At 38.2% G+C, this 19,413-nt stretch overlaps 3 protein-coding genes across 3 annotated transcripts in view; 1 reads left to right on the top strand and 2 right to left on the bottom strand.

The window, feature by feature from the left end:
* Window positions 1–547, top strand: part of LOC149043559 (uncharacterized) — a 7,457-nt gene extending 6,910 nt beyond the window's left edge. The window contains exons 6-7 of the mRNA XM_089210347.1: window positions 1–174; window positions 398–547. Of these exons, the coding sequence (XP_089066473.1) occupies window positions 1–174; window positions 398–509 (286 nt within the window). The 3' untranslated portion in view covers window positions 510–547. The remainder of the gene's footprint in view (window positions 175–397) is intronic.
* A 6,493-nt stretch (window positions 548–7,040) lies between these two features.
* On the bottom strand, window positions 7,041–10,866 carry LOC149043558 (allatostatin-A receptor-like). Its single transcript, XM_089210336.1, has 2 exons — window positions 10,702–10,866; window positions 7,041–8,192 (listed from the first exon to the last, which is right to left on the bottom strand). The coding sequence occupies exon 2, from the start codon at window positions 8,164–8,166 to the stop codon at window positions 7,165–7,167; it is 1,002 nt and encodes a 333-aa protein (XP_089066462.1). The 5' UTR covers window positions 8,167–8,192; window positions 10,702–10,866; the 3' UTR covers window positions 7,041–7,164.
* A 6,856-nt stretch (window positions 10,867–17,722) lies between these two features.
* On the bottom strand, window positions 17,723–18,882 carry LOC149043557 (G protein-coupled receptor 83-like). The gene has a single exon (XM_089210343.1). It carries the CDS (start codon window positions 18,868–18,870, stop codon window positions 17,860–17,862), a length of 1,011 nt encoding a protein of 336 aa, XP_089066469.1. The 5' UTR covers window positions 18,871–18,882; the 3' UTR covers window positions 17,723–17,859.
* Window positions 18,883–19,413: the final 531 nt, after the last annotated feature.

Raw genomic sequence — 19,413 nt, 5'->3', positions numbered from 1 at the left:
GCTTGACAAGCGCAGCGAAAAGACAGAAAACGCAACAAACAAAAGGTGGAAACGAACAAAGGCTCGTAAAGGGGAGCCTGTAGAAAGAGAGCCACCCACAGGTTCTCCTAAATGGGCGCTGTCCGATGAATGGAGGGAAATCATGCAAAGGAGAGAGCAGGAACAAACGAAAATGTAAGAATACTGCTTAGCCTTTACACTCCTTATTGGATGCTGTCGCTTTTACTTTTAGTTTACCAACTATGGAAGTGAAGCACATAAGAATGTATAAACTATGTAAACCGATGTAAAATTCTCTGTCTCTATATATTGCATGCTATGAAAAATTTCGTAATATGCTTGTTTCCTTTATACAAGGTTGTTACATTGTTTAACTAACATTTTTTTGGTTCAACAGAGAACTTGAGGATGAAGAGACCACTGACGAAAGCAGAGCGGAAGAAAGAGAAGGAGAAGAAAGTGATAATGACAGCTCCTCAGGAAGCGATTGTGATTTCGAGAACGAATAGTTTGTTTTTCTGTGTGTTAAAGGAATAGTGTGATTGTACATAAATCACAACTTTTAATCATTGGATTATACCTTTTCGTAAATTAGATTTTCAACTTTCATTCTTCTCATTATTATTAACAATACTATTTTTGAGAAACACAAATGTTAGGTTTTTTAGTTTTTTTTTAATGTATATGTACTACGAAAAAAATAACACGTGACTGAGGAATACTGAAATAAATTAACAGCTATTTGTAATTGAAGCATGAGATGATTCACGATTTTATGATTCCACCTAGATCACACCTAAGCAATGCAAAAATCTTTAACGCTGAACGTACCCCGTAAGAATACTCGAGAATGGTGAATTTTCCCATTAAGATTGCTCAAAAAAGGCTCGTTAAAGCCCCACAATACGCACCTTCTACTATCAGTACCTTTCCTGCTTCATGCAGTATACATCATATATACGGACTTGTGTAATAATGAATAAGAAATCCTGCAACGACTGTATACGTGCCTTCCACACAAAATCAGTATACCTCATAATTCCTTCCGTATACAACATGTATACTGAAACGAGTACTGGCGTATAAGAAATCCTGCTACAAGTGTATAAGATCCTGCTATTTTCTTGGCATAGCCTGACGTATACTGATCCTTAAACAGTACCTTATACATCATGACACCTCCTTATAGATCCCGTACACGACTTTGTGTACTGACTGTATAAGACCTACATAAGGGACCGTATTCGGATTATTTCACGCAGTGAGAGCGAAATGACCCACTTTTCGTTATAAAACTTTATCGTGAAGGATCATGCAGCGGGATTCTGAATTGAATGACCTTATAATTGTGTTGTTTACTTTATCAATACGGTACTTTATTATGCATTTCCACAACGTTCGCAGTGTTTCAGGATTTCTAGACAATCTATTTCCCTTTGAATAGGCCATTTTACAGTTGTGTACTTAGTTGCCAAGCCTTTGATTTGGAGTGAGGCTTGTTAACCTTGTTAACACTCCACCATCGTTTGATTAATATGTGCACGCTTTTTTTTAAAGCTGAATCTCTATCACAGTAACTTTGCGTTTCCTGTTATGCCAAAAATAAAATCAAAAACACAAAGTCAAAAGAACAGAATAGGTAACAAAGGCTAGGAAATCAACTGAAACAAATTTTTGTTTGGGATTCCTCGGTACTTCAGTGTTTCCCTTAAGTAAGAAAATATTACAACCATGCATTATTGCATGCAGAGATTTTCTATACATTTCTCGCGATGAATAATAAAATATAGTATCGTAAAATATATTAGCATCTCTACTTTTTGCTTCAAAACTTTCTTCATTTTTATTTCGACTTTGGCAATAGTCTCGTAGATGGGTACTTGAGTAACTTCTTTAGTTGTCTATTGTATAACCTTCTGTAAAGATGCAATGACAAGGAAAACTAGCTTTTGAGAAAACCCACACAATCAGGAGACACCAAGACTCTTAGTTCTCTTCTTCTTTATTACATTTTCTATAGCTAATCAAATCTTACCTCTCTTTTACTCACTGTAGTGCACGCTGTAAAGTACCTTATTAGTGAACATGTGGGTAATGCGCTGACTGTCTTTGCAGACTTTAACCCCTTGTTCAAAATTCTGACCCGGTCAAGTGTATTTTTTATACAAGTTCACTAAACACATCCAAACATGACCACCGACGAACGTCTTTGTTCAAGAAACAAGCCTCAAAAATAGAGTCAGCACAAACTATTGTTAATGTTAAAATTAGAAAAAGATCTTACGGGCCTCTGAACTTGACTTGCACAACGACTATACAATAATCAGCTAAAACGTTTACAAGTGAAATTTAGAAAACTAAAAATAAAGTACTCAACACCACCAGTTTAGAGACAAAAATTCAAGTTCGAGTAATTGCACGACCAGAGGAGAAAGACAACAGTGAAACCTATCGTAAGGGGGTAAGACTGGCACAATCTTTGAATGCTAACCTTAAAAGACCATGAATCGTAAGAACACTTCACAACACTCTCTTTTTCCATAGAGGCCTTTTCAAAGGGAGGTCGCATCCAAAATCTCCCTGTATTTACATATCACTACTCAACAATTTAGTCTACAAGAGCAGCTTTCAGAACATAGCAATCCGGCGAGAACTAAGAAGGCAATAACGTTCTTTGTACCGCAAAGAAATTAACTAAACCGGTACCTTTGGCTAGTGTGTTTGGGGCTCTAAAATGCACAACTAAATGAGAAATAAAACCTATATTTTTATCTCCAAAATTACACTTAAGTAGAGCTAAAAACCTTGATGACCTCTTCAGCAAGAAACAACAACAAGCTCATACTAGAAAAACCAAATATGCCTTTGTTCCAGAGGTACATCAGCGAAGGTTTGCGGACACATTTACTGGTTATATTGTTGCTGCCATCCTCGGAAAAGTAACATTCCCAAATCTCCTTCCAAAACAGCTAATTATAAACTGAAATAGTTTGTTAAATTATTATCGCGAAAACGTTGTGCAAATACACTTAAGAGAGTGTCTCTGTAAGAGCGGTCCGGTCGATTTTGCTTGAGACACGGATTTCGCTCGTTTCTCGTGTGTTGTAAGACATTCATGTACCTATACTAAAACCACAATCAGTTTGATCGGATCTCTTTATTTTTCAGAGTTTTACGGAAATTAAATTTCACTCGAGCGAATGCTTGTCGTGACACTTTTCAAGACTTTAATTTCATACAACTTTAGAGGACAATTTACAAAAAACTACGGAACTCAGCAAAAAACAAATACCACAGTCATGTATATTAATTCTATCTTATCTATCGAGGCAACTTTCGTAAACATCACGAGTCAATCAAGGAAACAGGAAGACTTGAATGACACCTTATCGGTTCGCCTAAATCAAACACGCCAAAACCGATCAAATTCAAGGTAAATTTTTGAAAAAGTGAGGCGTTCTTAACTGATCCAACTAACATAGCTAGGAAGTAGGTGCCATAGAAAAGATAACTACAGAAAAAAACTTTGCGGCCCGACCTTTACGAGAACTTTATAACTCCGTGAACTTACCTAATTTTCGGCAATCTCCAAGTTTGGCCGCCATTTTGAGGGACTTGTCAACATGAAGCGTACATACGAAAGCAATTCAAATGAACTTTTCTTTCAATTCAAGCGGCAAAATTTGAAATTGTTTGTTAAACTTACAATCCTCATGCGACCATTTCTTTCAACAATTCAAACACTACAACTAGTGTTTGAATTCCCCTCGTCGATTCCACCGCAAGAAATAACCTGTGCCATCCAAGCTTCGACTCGAATATGAAGTACGAATCAAGTAACATAACTGCTTCATCTTCGCGGCAATATCGCGCTGGTATTTTGATTTTCCGGTCGACAAGAACGGTGATCAGGAATAGATCGGTTTGTTTACCTCGTAAACGTGACCGCTGACCAGCCGCTAAGTGAAAACAGCCTAGCGCGGGGTGGGGTGGTTGGCGGGCTTATCGTCATAAGATATTCGAATGCATGCTCAAAAGCTTTAGGACTATCAGTCTAAACAGTGAAGGCATGCTTCGAGGTACAGACAATTTTTATTTTATTCTCATAACTTTCTCCTTTAAATTAGAACTGGTATTAATTAATAGAGTTATCAATATATTTTTAACCGGGCACCCATATAACCTTTTTGATTGTCATCAGTGGTATAAAATAAAATGTCTTTTCCCCCAGAACCTTTTATTTATGCCCCATTGCACGGAATGAACACTATACTTAGAATGTTTGCTCTAAGCAATTTTTTCTGTTCCCAAGAATGTATGCAAAGTGATAGAGATTTGATTCATTCCGCTGACACGTTCTTTTAAGTTATGGCGCGTGCAGGTTTTTTGTATCAAAGATCGCGCGTGCAACGCACCGGAATCGAAAATTCGTCGTAAAATCACACGAACCTTAGAATGAGTTTAGGCAACTTTGACTTCTGGCGAGATTAAGAGGATGGTTCAAAGGACCCCTTGAGATTTTTTTCAGGACTATAACTGAGAATTGTTAATAACTTTGATAATCGTCATCATTAGCGAACGGTGCTTTTTGCCCATTGTTGTCATCATTATCGTTATCACGCCGGAAGAAGTATAAAGCCGGCATGTCGCCTTACCTAGCTACACAGAAAATTGTTCTCTCTTTTGCTCCCCTTGGAGGAGAGGTTAAATAGGCCAATCCTTGCCAAGATTAGCTCATTTTCACTTAAAAACCTCTTTAGACAGGTGACAGCTTATCAAATGATGTTTTACTTCGTCATTGTATTCAGACAGTCGTACCAAACCACTTAAGCCACACGATGAACCAAAGTTTTTTCCATCTTTGCTATTCAAAAAGCAGTCCTGAGACATAATGAACGTCTCGCTTGTGAACGACTTCTTCCTGTACTTGTAATTGTTTCCAACGCGATACAAGTTCGGGAGATCTAAAGGAACTCATTAGAACTTTGTATATTCGATACGATTTCAATTTCCGCGTCAAAGGAGAAGCGTACTGTAATTCGTGAGTGGTCAGTGGTTACGCTAGTGAGGTAAAGAATGGGTTTGTGACTTTCTCATTCAATTGAAAGACTCGCGTCACTCTTATAAAATGGTTGAACGGAATACAGACTTCGAGTAGTCTCTTATTTTTCTTAAAGATAGTGAGGTCACGCGTATCCTGTGAGCATGGTGAAGCCGCGAGACGCGAGACTCGTATCTCGCGTCTTCGCCGCTCCACGCTCTCAGAGTTGGGCAAAGACAAGACACGTTATTTCCGGTGCGATACAAGAGGTTCAATGGTTATCTCGATTATCTAAACACATTTATTTACGTGGTAAAGATTTGTTTTTAAATCTATGAACTGATGCTAGTCCTATTTAGAACGAAGTGTATTTGAAATAAAAAAGAATACTAAGTAAAACAAAAGTGGTCTGCAACACGAAGTATGCCTTCGCATTAAGACTGAGAATCCTAATGTTTATCGAATGTTCCCAAAAACCTTCTGATAATCTGCCCGCATCCACCCCTCACCCCGCCCCTCGCCACTGAACCGTACTGTTTTCACTCAGCAGCTGGTCAGCGGTCACGTTTACGAGGTAAACAAACCGATCGATTCTTGATCACCGTTCCTGTCGATCGGAAAATCAAAATACCAGCGTGATATTGCCGCGAAGATGAAGCAGTTATGTTATTTGATTCGTACTTCACATTCGAGTCGAAGCTTGGGTGGCACAGGTTATTTCTTGCGGTGGAATCGACGAGGGGAATTCAGAAAGTTGTAGTGTTTGTATTGTCGGAATAATGGTCGCATGGGGATGGTAAGTTTAACAAACAATTTCAAATTTTGCCGCTTGAATTGAAAGAAAAGTTATTTGAATTGCTTTCGTATGTATTTCTGACGGTTTTAGATTAACCTGCCCTATTTATATCGGTTACGCTTCATGTTGACAAGTCCCTCAAAATGGCGGCCAAACTTGGAGATTGCCGAAAATTAGGTAAGTTCACGGAGTTATAAAGTTCTCGTAAAGGTCGGGCCGCAAAGTTTTTTTCTGTAGTTATCTTTTCTATGGCACCTACTTCCTAGCTATGTTAGTTGGATCAGTTAAGAACGCCTCACTTTTTCAAAAATTTACCTTGAATTTGATCGGTTTTGGCGTGTTTGATTTAGGCGAACCGATAAGGTGTCATTCAAGTCTTCCTGTTTCCTTGATTGACTCGTGATGTTTACGAAAGTCGCCTCGATAGATAAGATAGAGTTAATATACATGGCTGTGGTATTTATTTTTTGCTGAGTTCCGTAGTTTTTTTTAAATTGTCCTCTAAAGTTGTATGAAATTAAAGTCTTGAAAAGTGTCACGACAAGCCTTCGCTCGAGTGAAATTTAATTTCCGTAAAACTCTGAAAAATAAAGAGATCCAATCAAACTGATTGTGGTTTTAGTATAGGTACATGAATGTCTTACAACACACGAGAAACGAGCGAAATCCGTGTCTCAAGCAAAATCGACCGGACCGCTCTTACAGAGACACTCTCTTAATTAATGCTACCCGCAGCACTGAAGAAACATGTCAATGTTTCCTTTTTGACCAATACCCCCATGGGGGTTTCATGACCATTTTAATCAAATTGGAAAACAGACGTTGTAAACAATCATGTAGTGTTTAAAAATCCCAACCAGTAAGGGGCACACCAGTTGGCTGTATACAAAGCGAGTCAAAGAATCGACCCGAAGGAAAAACGAAACAAATCTAGCGAGTAATAAGGTAGAGGGCTTTCACCCGTGACCACTAGATCACTAGTTCAGCACCCTCACTACATTGCCTCAAACATCGAAGAAGCAATGCTGGTATACTTCTTCGTATAGTTCACTCTGCAACGGATCCCCCCTTTTATTCTTACCAGCCGATAGTACGGTTATTGTCGAAATTAGTTGCAATTATCAATTTCTAATGAAGTTACTCGGTTTACTACAGTAACTTTTATAAAAGCGCATAAAGGTACTTGTTTGTATTATATTATATTATATTATATTATATTATATTATATTATATTATATTATATTATATTATATTATATTATATTATATTATATTATACGCAAATCCGTTTTAAGCGAGTTTCTATCTTACAGTTACCAAATTGGTAATTATATTCTTGATTCATTCTGGTTTCCAGGTGGTAAGACGACATCTGATGTTTTGATGGTGAGAATTGAAGGCAACTGCCTGCTTTTTCTACTGACGATCTTAGTAAATGCCGTATTTATCTTGGTGCTCAGAAAAATGTACAGCCATGGGTTAACGGCACTGTTGGCGTGTCCAAACCAAAAACACACAAAGCTGACAATGGGTTGTATATGTAGGTAAGCCTTAGATGCGTGAATGACTGTCATCACGTGGACCACTTGTGGTGGGAGCCAACAAAGGGCAAAGGCACAGGTAACAATAATGAGCATCCGAACCACTCTTCTCTTGGAGGTTTCCAGTTGCGCTCGATTTCCTCTCAAAGTATTCACTCCAGGTGCAACATGGAACCATAAATTCCATGCAGTTATGGTATACAGGAAAGAAATAACGGCCAAGGGGATGAGATAGTTGACGACGAAAAGGAGGAGGTATATTCCTCGAAGAGCCCTATCTTGATCACCCAAGATGTAAACAGATAATATGCAATAGGAAGAATTATTGTAGTCCTCCACAGTTTGAATAACAAGGAAAATTGACATGGAGACCAGTGAGCCGATCCAAATAAATGGAACGGTTAGTTTAGGCTTTCGAAACCAAAGATGGCGGCGGAGGGGATGAACGATGGCATAGTACCTGTCGATCGCCATGAACGTCAGGCAGAGGATGGATGCTGTTAAAGTGACATAGGCAGTGTATACAACACCTTTGCACATGACTTTTCCAAATACTCCCGGGATCATCCACAAACCGTCTGTATATATTGTGGAAATCGACCAGGGCATCACTACCAATGTTACAAGCAAATCAGCGATAGCCATGTTGACAAATATAAAGCTTGTCAGTGATCTCACTTCGGGCTTCTTCCACACGATGTAGACGAGGAAACTATTCCCTGCAAACGCTACGAGCATCGTGATGGCGTAGAGGACTGTGATAACAATCCACTCGGTATCTGGTTTCATCTTTAGTTCCCTGTTTTTTTCTGTTGCTAAAGTTTAATAGGATAAGACTGTTACTACTGAATAAAAAGTCAGTAAAGGGAACACCCTTGGCCCCCTAAAATCTTATTCAATACCAACCTGGGGTGTGGTGAGAGGAATCGATTGTCAACTCAAAGGAAGCAAAACATTTTCAAAGTAAAAATTTTTTTAAAAACTAAGCTCACTTTGGTTGAGTCGATGATATTTCAGGACGTCACTGAAGCTGTGAACAGGAACGGAAATACTGGAAACAGGAAAAGGAATGCAGCAGGACATTTTAATTTTCTCCATAAATAACCCTAGTGAAAAAATCTTAGGGTGCGTTCCTTTGGGAGAATCCGGATCAGGATTTCTGATCTGCGGCGTTCCTTTTGAGCAAATCCATTTTTAGATCAATGATCTATCAAATCCACTCTGGACAAGGATTCATCGGTTCACTGATCTGCGCGATCTAAATACGGATCATTGGATCACTGATCCAACGCATTCCTTTGGGCGACGGATCTGACATCAATCATTTTCAAACAAGTAGGTACCTCATGTTGACCGGAAAGATTATTAACAGTCGCTCCACAAATTCTGCGATAAATACGAACTAAAATCGATTTTGCAATATTAAATCGATCGGCCATTGATCGCAAGCATTCAGGGTTCCCAAGTATCCATATCGTAATCAATATTTGCTTCTGTTTTAATTCCATCGTTTGAGTTTACCGTGAAAAAATGTGTTTCTAAGGAATAGTGCTTGCTAAAAGCCCATGCAGTAAGACGAGCCATTCAGGGAAGAGCTCAATAACCCACGTGCATACATAAGTCTTAAAATAGCGCACATTTTGGAATTCTATTAGAGCTCGTCTAAAACCCCGTTCCTTGCATGCATCGTGATCTGTGTGATCTTAGATCACAAATCCAATAAACAATAAGATTAACTCAAAAAGGAGACTTTGTACTTTCTCGCGAGTCTTAAGACAGGTTCTCCGTATTTTAAAACTTATTTTAGTAAGTAATTAGCCACGTGGTCTCACGAACAAGATGACAAACCAAAGAGAAAGTTACCTTCGGTGGAATAAACAATTTTACTTCTTTGTGAATTTGTCGGTTTGTTCTTGATCATGAGCAGCTGTGAATCAATGACAGACCTTCAGTGGACTCTATTAGTTCGACAAAAAGTAATGCACTGTGCAAATAACATGCAATTAAGTTTGATAAAAAAAAAATGATAATTTAACTTTAAGTCAATGGCGTCCTGCAACGCAAGGTTTTTTATTTAGAACTTTACGATGGTTTATCGTAACAATGCACAGAAAGTGGAGACAAATTCCTCCAAAATTTGTTTCCTTACACTGTGTTTTCATAGCCTGCATAATCATGGGAAAGCACACGTCACATTTCGGATCACTTTAATGTCAAAATTCTGTTATGGAACCGTCGCCTTCAAATCAATTTCATTTTTACCTCATAGCCCTCCTATAGAAGTTGAATTACATGCAAATGATCCCACGTATTTTTGACAGGTCCATGATAATAAAATAATGAGACGGTTGCAGGTTCACATTTACTAACCATTTAAGTCGAGGAATACAGCCTCTTTTTTTTAGTTCTTGTTGAGATCATGTCGCACTGATATCAAAAGAAGCAGCCAGAATAAAAGTTTTTTGCATGGCGCTATACAATAAGTATAGGAAATGCTTTTTTAAAAAATTATTCTCAAAACCAGCATCTGCGAAATAATTTGACGCTGAACAGCTAGGACAACCCAATTATTTATATCCAGCTTTTTTGAAGACAAAAACGTACGGAAGGTTTCTTTGCTTTTTGTTCAGGCGCAAAAGAGAAAACTTGGCGAGAACGAAAGCTATTTCAATAAAAAAAAATTCGCATGAACACTCTTTCGTTCAGATGCAAATTGACATAGGATCTTTAGCATAATAATCTATCTTACAAGAGACATTAAATTTTAACAAGATATTGCTCCACTTTGGCCCTTCGCCGCTTATACTCGTATGGTTGAGTAAGTGTTGGAATAAACTTGGAACATAAGCACAGGCTCCGCTTAACAAAGGCGAAATATTGCAAGTCTCCGTAGTTAGAGCGGCACGTGAATCGTTTTATTGAATGTAGGATTTGTATGATTGAGGAATCATTGGGGTACCAAGAAGTAGACCTCTTCACAAGAAAATCCGGCCGAGAAACTGAACCATATTTCAACTATCGTCAGCGACATTTTCATTTCCACAAAAAAGATAAGCTCATGGTATGATCAAATTACATCAGACGAATGAAGCTTACATCACTTAAAATGGGTTTAAAATAGCATAAAATTTGGCCATGCAGTGTTCAAATGACACAGATTTATCAACACAGGTAACAAAACGACTCTCACGAAAACAGACAAAACCGCGCAAACCATGCACAGGGCAGCGATCTCTAGCCATTTGGTCGTTAGCTGAGACGACAGACATTTTCATTTAAGATACTTAAAAAGAAATTCATTGGAAATAACAGATAGTGACCTACCTAGAGTCTCTTGACAATAGACAACCAACAGCAGTCCACCATCGATGGTGTAGCAAAGATCATTCGTAATTCTGTCGCGACTTATGACTCATCCGAGAAAGAATTTTGATTTTATGATTAGATCTCAGACTCTTCACGGGCATCTGCAATTTATATGTGATTGATCTGATAGAAAACAAGACAACGCGTGAGAAGACATTTTAAGCTCGAGTGGAGTGACGACTGTAAAAAGTCCGCCTCTCTGCGCAAGCGCTAGACAGTAATTGGTAAAAGAGACGGATCCTAGTGAATTGAAGTCCAGACTTTGTACGAGCTTTGACCAAACACAAACAATCACGTCCACCCTGACTCGATTTGTTATTACACTCTATAATAAATTTCAGGTAATTTAGTGTTAACAACTGGGTTGAAAACGTAAATTAGCCACCGTAAAGGGTAAAAAAGCTGACGTTTCGAGCGTTAGCCCTTCGTCAGAGCCATTAGAGGAATTGTGGGTTGTGTGTGGATTCTACATATAAATCCACACACAACCCACAATTCCTCTAATGGCTCTGACGAAGGGCTAACGCTCTAAATGTCAGCTTTTTACCCTTTACGGTGGCTAATTTACGTTTTCAACCCAGTTGTTAACACTAAATTACCTGCTATACTCTCCCACCGACGCAGCACCACAGTTTCTTTAGAAACTTACCCCTTTATTCTATAATAAATTTCGTTTGTAAGCAAAGCTTGAATTTTTGACAATAGCAAGTTAGCTGATCATGAGTGGAGTCTGCGGTGAAGAAAAGAGATATAAGCGATCCTTGCAGCTATGAACACAACTGAACCGGTAGTTGAGAAATGAGACCTGAAAAAAATTAAGGCCCGTAGGGATTTGAACCCCTGACCCCTGCGATACAGGTGCAGCGCTCTACCAACTGAGCTAACAAGCCAACTGGGAGCTGGTCATTTCTTCACCGCAGTGCAGATATAAGGTTTTTCATATATTTCCAGTCATTCTCCACCCCTTGGAAGGGTTATTTGGATCCAACATTATGACCAGCTATTATGACTGTAGTGATTACCAGAAACAACTGAAATTTAAAATTTTTTGCTAAAACATTTGCCTCATTTTCTTTCATAAATTCGACCAGTTTCGTAAAGCCAACGAGGCGATCTTTTCCTAGAGGGCATAGGTGCAAAGGGAAACAAAAATACGAGAAAGACTTCCATGTCTGACTGCTTCTGTTAAGTTATACACCTGATAAACACTCGCTATAGTCTGCCATAACTTTGTTGTTGGCCCTGACCATCAACAAATTTATTAATATATGCAAATTATAACGTCTGATAACATCTCCATTGGATGCATAAATCAGTCGAAAAAGTCTCTGAAAAAATATTTAAGTCATTTTTGTTATCAAACGGCAAGTGATGGAAAATGACGAAAAGTAATATCTTGAGAAAGAAATATTTCTAGATGAAAAATCTTTTGCCTTAGACAATCTCCGGATTCAAGACACTTTCGACGCGCATTGACGGGGTGGTTGTAATTATCACATATTTACAATCCTAAATAAATAAGTGAAAATCACCAATATCAAATGTGTCGTCTACCCATAACCTTTTCACAAACCTGTATGTCATTTCGCTTGCACTTCTTAAATGGTCCTTACTTCAAAAAGATAGGCCGTCCAGTGAATCCACGATGCGTGAAGATTCAAGCATGGTGATCGCTGTGTAAAATTCGACCAAAACACCTTGATGACATCTTTCTGTCAAATATTTACATTTTCAATTTCGAATTACGTCAATCCAAATTGTTTCATTTTTAATCTTGTTTCCTATTTTGTTAAGATTGCGTTGTAGCTTTCCGTACCCTCGTTTTGTTATACAAATTACTGAAAACATGTTTATTATTTTCTATGCAGCTATTTTTTCGCGCAGAATGCCTACGCCATTACTATCGATATTTTTTAAAAGACTTATCAGTTTTCAAAATAACTGAAAAATGTTCAATTTATTTTCTTTTTTTTTATTTCGTATGTAATTCTTGGTAACAAGGTCTTCGCTAATACTTTTCAGTGATCAGAATTTTGGAAAATATGTTTACATGGTTAATTTATTGTTACAGCGAATCACAGTGGGTGTCTTATGTAGCTTTTCCGATCTGTCTTTTCGAATCCAACCGACGAAACTCCCATATCTTGTCTTCTCATTCGTATATAACATTTACAGTCTGGATCTTAAATCCCCAATTTCTTGCCAAATAAATCCCAAATGCAGAGAGCCATTTTTCGAAAATTTCGTTATTTTCACTGACCCAAAGACGTATTTCAAATTTTCAATCTAAGATAGTTCCAAGTTTCATTAAGGAAGACATCCCAGTTTAGATTCAAACGTGATTCTGGAGACTACACCTGATTCAGGTAGTATTTAAATGTAAGCAGAACATGACAAGTGCTGATGACAGAAAAGAATAATAAAAGTCTCTTCCTCATAAAAAATTAAAGTAAAACATTCCCCGAAAATCTCCATTTTAGATGGATAACGCTTTCCTGGTGTAAACAAGAAATTAGAAAACCCAAACTAAATGAAGAGAAGGAAAACTGCACCGCAGCTTAACAGGACGGAAACTCTGAGGTCAGGTAAAAAAAATACTCACGTCATCTTATTTACACACAGGCGTGCGAAAATGAAGAAATGTAAAATCGTTTCCGTGTTTACAAAGCCTGATGTAAACACGCGGGAGGTTGGGAGAACACGTCATTAGCAGCTTATCGAGTGTTTTCCCAACCTCCCAAGTGTTTACATCAAGCTATGTAAGCACGGAAATGTAGTACATTTCTTTTATAAAATAACTAGTGTTGATAACAGTAAAGAATAATAAAAGTCTCTTCCTCATAAAAAATTAAAGAAATACATTCCCCGAAAATTTGCATTTTAGATGGATACCGCTTTCCTGGTGTAAACGAGAAATTAGAAAACCCAAACTAGATAAATATTTGTGAAGTCGAACGCCAAAACACATATTGACAATGATTGTTGATCATTGGACAATATCTTCTGCATACAGTCTGGATGAACGTGTCTGACATATGGAAACCTCTGCTGCCCTAAATGGAGACCATGACAGTTCTAATTGATGAATACCAAATTGTTATTTTTAGGTAATGGTGCAGTACATTATAGCGTATCAAATCTAGGTCAAAAAATAACAGTAAACTAGAAGAACGCGGGCCTTCTGACGTTACGTTATTATCTCAAGTGCAGCCATAACTCGATATACGCACAAAAGCATGAGCAAATTCTTCTATAAGAAACAGAGCGACAACAAGGATCTGCGTGAAGAAGCCTTTTTGCAACTGTGACTGTTTTGGTTTTAGTAAATTGCCAATTAACAACCTTATTCTTTAGGTTGAACAAATTTAAAAACAACAATGATCAATTGGTGACTTCTTTTGTACCCAGTGAATGTCTTTCGGCCAAAAGTTGCTGCAGCTCGTCTTCCGAAAAATTTGCGAAACGTGCAACTTGCGAGTTTCTTTCGGCTTTACTTTTGTTGCTTGTTAGATAAGGACCTAGAAGGTCGATGCCGATAAAAAAATTAGGCAGCTCTTCGCTGGTTTCTTCCATATTTCAAAGAGAAGGAAAATTGCACTGCAGCTTAACAGGACGGAAACTCTGAAGCCAGGTAAAAAAATGTTCACGTCATCTTATTTACACACGAGCGTACGTAAGTAAAGATTTTGTTCATAGCAGGTCAATAGGACTTACATAGGGCAAGCACGCGCGCTATCTTATAATAAAGAACTGGTCCATGCTTAGCGTGCGTAAATCGAGGTATGGATGTACGCGGGAAGTTTGGAGAGCACGAGATACCTCTTACTAACCGAGTTCGAGGGCCCCTATGCATGTTGCGGACCGAGTGTTTTTCGCTCGGATTTATGACCCAAGCACAAAGCGCGCAGGAGCCATAAATCGAGCAGAAAAAACCAGGCTAGTAATTAAAGTTAGTACTTGTGATATAAACCAACAAAATTTTCTAAGGTATCTGCATCTTGGATTGAAAAGAGACGTGAGATGGACGAAATCCGTACAGAGTGGTTAATGACTCTGCCACGTATTCCCGAATTTTTGGCGGCCTTGGAAATAAATTTGCCAAATGGTTCTTTCCTAAAGGACTTCTCATGTACCAAACATCATCACCTGGTTTTTGCTGGTGTTTACTGCAACGAAAAACGGTTTAATTCGAGAACAGTGACAATACTCTAACTCAGTTTGGGCGGTTTATGTTACTGATATACCACTAAAATGTATGCAAAAACGTGTATTTCACGCCACTCAACCAAACATTACTAAAGGGAGAAATTGATCCATCAAGAAGTGCAGTATCTCTATAGCATAAATATAAGTACGCAAATTATGATTGGAGATGATCCGGCATCAGAGCGAAATGACCCACTATTCGCTATAAAACTTTATCGTGAAGGATCATGCAGCGGGATGCTGAATTGAATGACCTAATAACTGTGTTATTTACTTTATCATTGGGTACTTTAATTTGCATCTCCACAACGTTCGCAGTCTTTCAGGATTTCTAGACAATCTATTTCCCTTTGAATAGGCCATTTTACAGTTGTGTACTTAGTTGCCAAGCCTTTGATTTGAAGTGAGGCTGAAGGTGACCTTGTTAACACTCCACCATCGTTTGATTAATATGTGCACGCTTTTTTTTTACAGCTGAATCTCTATCACAGTAACTTTGCGTTTCCTGTTATATCAAAAATACAATCAAAAACACAAAGTCAAAGGAACAAAATAGGGAACAAAGGCTAGGAAATCAACTGAAATAATTTTTTGTTTGCAATTCTTCGGTACTTCAGTGTTTTTATTAGCCTTTTCGCATCCAAGATCTCATTAGTAATTCTCCCTGCCGTTTGCGAAACAACTCTTATAATGTTAGCTCTGAGAATTTGGTATTGGATCAACTAATAATCCCTTAGCTGATACATTTTTTCTCATCACTTGCCTGTTTGATATTGTATCGATTTGGTAAGGAGAAATTCTGTCTTGGTCACTTGGAGTAAAAGGGTTAAGTAAGAAAGATAGTAGAACCATGCATCATTGCATGCAGGGATTTTCTATACATTTCTCGCGATGAATTATAAAATTTAGTATCGTAAACAATGTACAAATATGCTTGCGTCTCTTCTTTTTGCTTCAAAATTTTCTTCCTTTTTATTTCGACTTTGGCAACAGTCTCGTATTTGGGTGTCCGAGTAACTTCGTTAGTTGTCCATTGTATAACCTTCTATAAGGTTCAATGGCAGGGAAAACTAGCTTCTGAGTAGACCCACACTAACAGGAGGCACCAAGACTCCTGGTTGTCTTCTTCTTTATTACATTTTCTACAGCTAACCAAATTTTCTCTCTCTTTTATTCACTATAGTGCACGCTCTAAAGTACCTTATTAGTGAACATGTGGGTAATGCGCTGACTGTCTCTACAGAGTTTAAGCTCTTGTTCAAAATTCTGACCCGGTCAAATGTATTTTTTTATACAAGTGCACTAAACACATCCAAACATGACTACCGACGAACGTCTTTGTTCGAGAAACAAGCCTCAAAAATAGAGTCAGCACAAACTATTGTTAATGTTAAAATTACGAGTTCGACCTTGCGGGCTTCGGAAAGACTCGCACAACGACTATAAAATAATCAGCTACAACTTACACCAGTGAAATTTAGAAAACTAAAATAAAGTACTCAACACGACCAGTTTAGAAACAAAATTTCAAGTTCGAGTAATTGCACAACCAGAGAAGAAAGACAACAATGGAACCTATCTTAAGGAGGTTTGACTGGCACAATCTTCGCATGCTAACCTTAAAAAACCTTGCATCGTAATAGCACTTCACAACACTCCCTTTTTCCATAGAGGCCTTTTCAAAGGGAGGTCGCATCCAAAATCTCCCTGCATTTACTTATCAGTACTCAACAATTTAATCTCCAAGAGCGGCATTCAGAACATAGCAATCAGGCGGGAACTAAGAATGCAATGACGTTCTGTGTATTGCAAAGAAATTAACTTAACCGGTACCTTTGGCTTGTTTGGGGCTCTAAAATGCACAAATGAATGAGACATAAAACCTATATTTAGCTCTCTAAGATTACACTTAATTAGACCTAAAAGCCTTGATGACTACTTCAGCAAGAAACAATATCAAGGTGATACTAGAAAAACCAAATGTGCGATTGTTTCAGAGATATATCAAACAGGGTTTGCAGACACACTTACAGGTTATATTGTCGCTATCACCCTCGGAAAAGTAATATTCCTAATCACCCTTTCCTGCTATAACAATAAAATGTCCGGCTGGAGGATTAAAAATGAAAGCGGCATTTTCAAAATCAGCTCTATTCTCATTTGCCAGAGGTATGCAATTAATGGCCTCTTTTAGGAATTTGATACTTGTTTCGTCTTGGTCACTGAGACCTTGCTTGTTTTGTATTATTTTTTTTTACCTCTTCTACAAGAGCAATCGCGGTTATTTTGTTCACGGGAATTCTTATTTTTTCTGCATAACCCTAAAATGATATAGATGTTATCAATATTGGGAGAAAAATTAGGATGGCGATCAATTCAGCGTTTCCTTATTTATCAATAACCCATAGGGCTCTCATGGCCATTTCAATCAAATTGGAAAACAGACGTTGTAAATAATCATAGTGTTTTGAAAATTCCAACCAGCAGAGGACACACCAGTTGGCTGTATACAAACCGAGTCAAGGAATCGACCTTAGGGAAAAACGAGAACAAATCCAGCGAGTAATAAGGTAGAGGGCTTTCACCCGTGACCACCAGATCACTAGTTCAGCACTCTCACCACACTGCCTCAAACATCGAAGAAGCAATGCCAGTATGCTTCTTCCTATAGTTCACTCTGCAAAGGATCTCCCTTTTTACTTTTACCAGCCGATGGAAGAGGTTTTGTCGAAATAAGTTGCAATTATCAATTTCTCATCAAATTACTCGGATTACTACAGTAACTTTTATGAAACCTTCTATAAGTGTTTGTATTATATTATATAATTAATAATACGCAAATCCGTTTTAAGCGAGTTTCTATCTTACAGTTACCAAATTGGTAATAAAAGTTTCATGTTATGCGAGAGATTATATTGTTGATTCTTTCTGGATTGCTTCATCTTCAGGTGGTAAGACGGCATCTGATGTTTTGATGGTGAGACTTGAAGGCAACCGGCTGCTTTTTCTACTGACGATCTTAATAAATGCCGTATTTATCTTGGTGCTCAGAAAAATGTACAGCCATGGGTTAACGGCACTGTTGGCGTGTCCAAACCAAAAACACACAAAGCTGACAATCGGCTGTATATGTAGGTAAGCCTTAGATGCGTGAATGACGTACATGATGTGGACCACTTGTGGTGGGAGCCAACATAAGGCAAAGGCACAAGTAACAATAATGAGCATCCGAACCACTCTTCTCTTGGAGGTTTCGAGTTGCACTCGGTTTCCTCTCAAAGTATTCACTCCAGGTGCAACAGGGAACCATAAATTCCATGCAGTAATGGTATACAGGAAAGAAATAACGACCAAGGGGATGAGATAGTTGACGACGAAAAGGAGGAGGTATATTCCTCGAAGAGCCCTATCTGGATCACCCAAGATATAAACAGATAGCATGCAATAGGAAGAATTATTGTAGTCCTCCACAGTTTGAATAACAAGGAAAATGGACATGGAGACCAGTGAGCCGATCCAAATAAATGGAACGGTTAGTTTAGGCTTTCGAAACCAAAGATGGCGGCGGAGGGGATGAACGATGGCATAGTACCTGTCGATCGCCATGAACATCAGGCAGAGGACGGATGCTGTTATAGTAACGTAGGCAGTGTATACAGCACCTTTGCACATGACTTTTCCAAATACTCCCGGGATCATCCACAAACCTTCTGTATAAATTGCGGAAATCGACCAAGGCATCACAACCAGGGTTACCAGCAGATCAGCGATGGCCATGTTAACGAATATGAAGCTTGTCAGTGATCTAACTTCAGGTTTCTTCCACACGATGTAGATGAGGAAACTATTCCCTGCAAACGTTACGAGCATCGTGATGGCGTAGATGACTGTCATAACAATCCACTCAGTATCTGGTTTCATCTTTAGTTGTGTTTTTTCTGGTGCTAAAGTGTAATAGGATAAGACTGTTATTACTGAATAAATAATCAGTAATGGGAACACCCATAGCCCCCTAAAATCTTACTTGATACCAACCTGAGGTGTGGTGAGAGGAATCCATTGTGAATTTAAAGGAAAGAAACATTTATTTTTTATTTTTTTTATTTTAAACTAAGTTCACTTTTGTTGAGTCGATGATTTTCAGGACGTCACTGAAGCAGTGAACAGGAACGGAAATACTGGAAACAGGAAAACGAATGCAACAGGACATTTTAATTTTCTCCACAAATAACTCTGGTCAAAAAATCTTAGTTTTGAGGTGATGGTTAAGCATTTCTGCGCAGAAGTATTAAGCATTCCCATCCTTAAGATATATAAATACTGGTCTTCGTTGTTGGTTTACCTTTGTGACGAAAGCGTTTCTAATTTGTCATTTGTGCTTTTCCATTCCGATGAATGAAGTTAACTTTCTCAAATAGTTTTTTTTATTATTATTATCAATTTTTTGCACGGTTCTTTCATTTG

The sequence above is a fragment of the Pocillopora damicornis genome, chromosome 6, assembly GCF_964200805.1.
Source record: "Pocillopora damicornis chromosome 6, jaPocDami1.2, whole genome shotgun sequence".
Taxonomy (NCBI): Eukaryota; Metazoa; Cnidaria; class Anthozoa; order Scleractinia; family Pocilloporidae; genus Pocillopora; species Pocillopora damicornis.
This window is presented reverse-complemented; position numbering and strand designations above follow the sequence as displayed.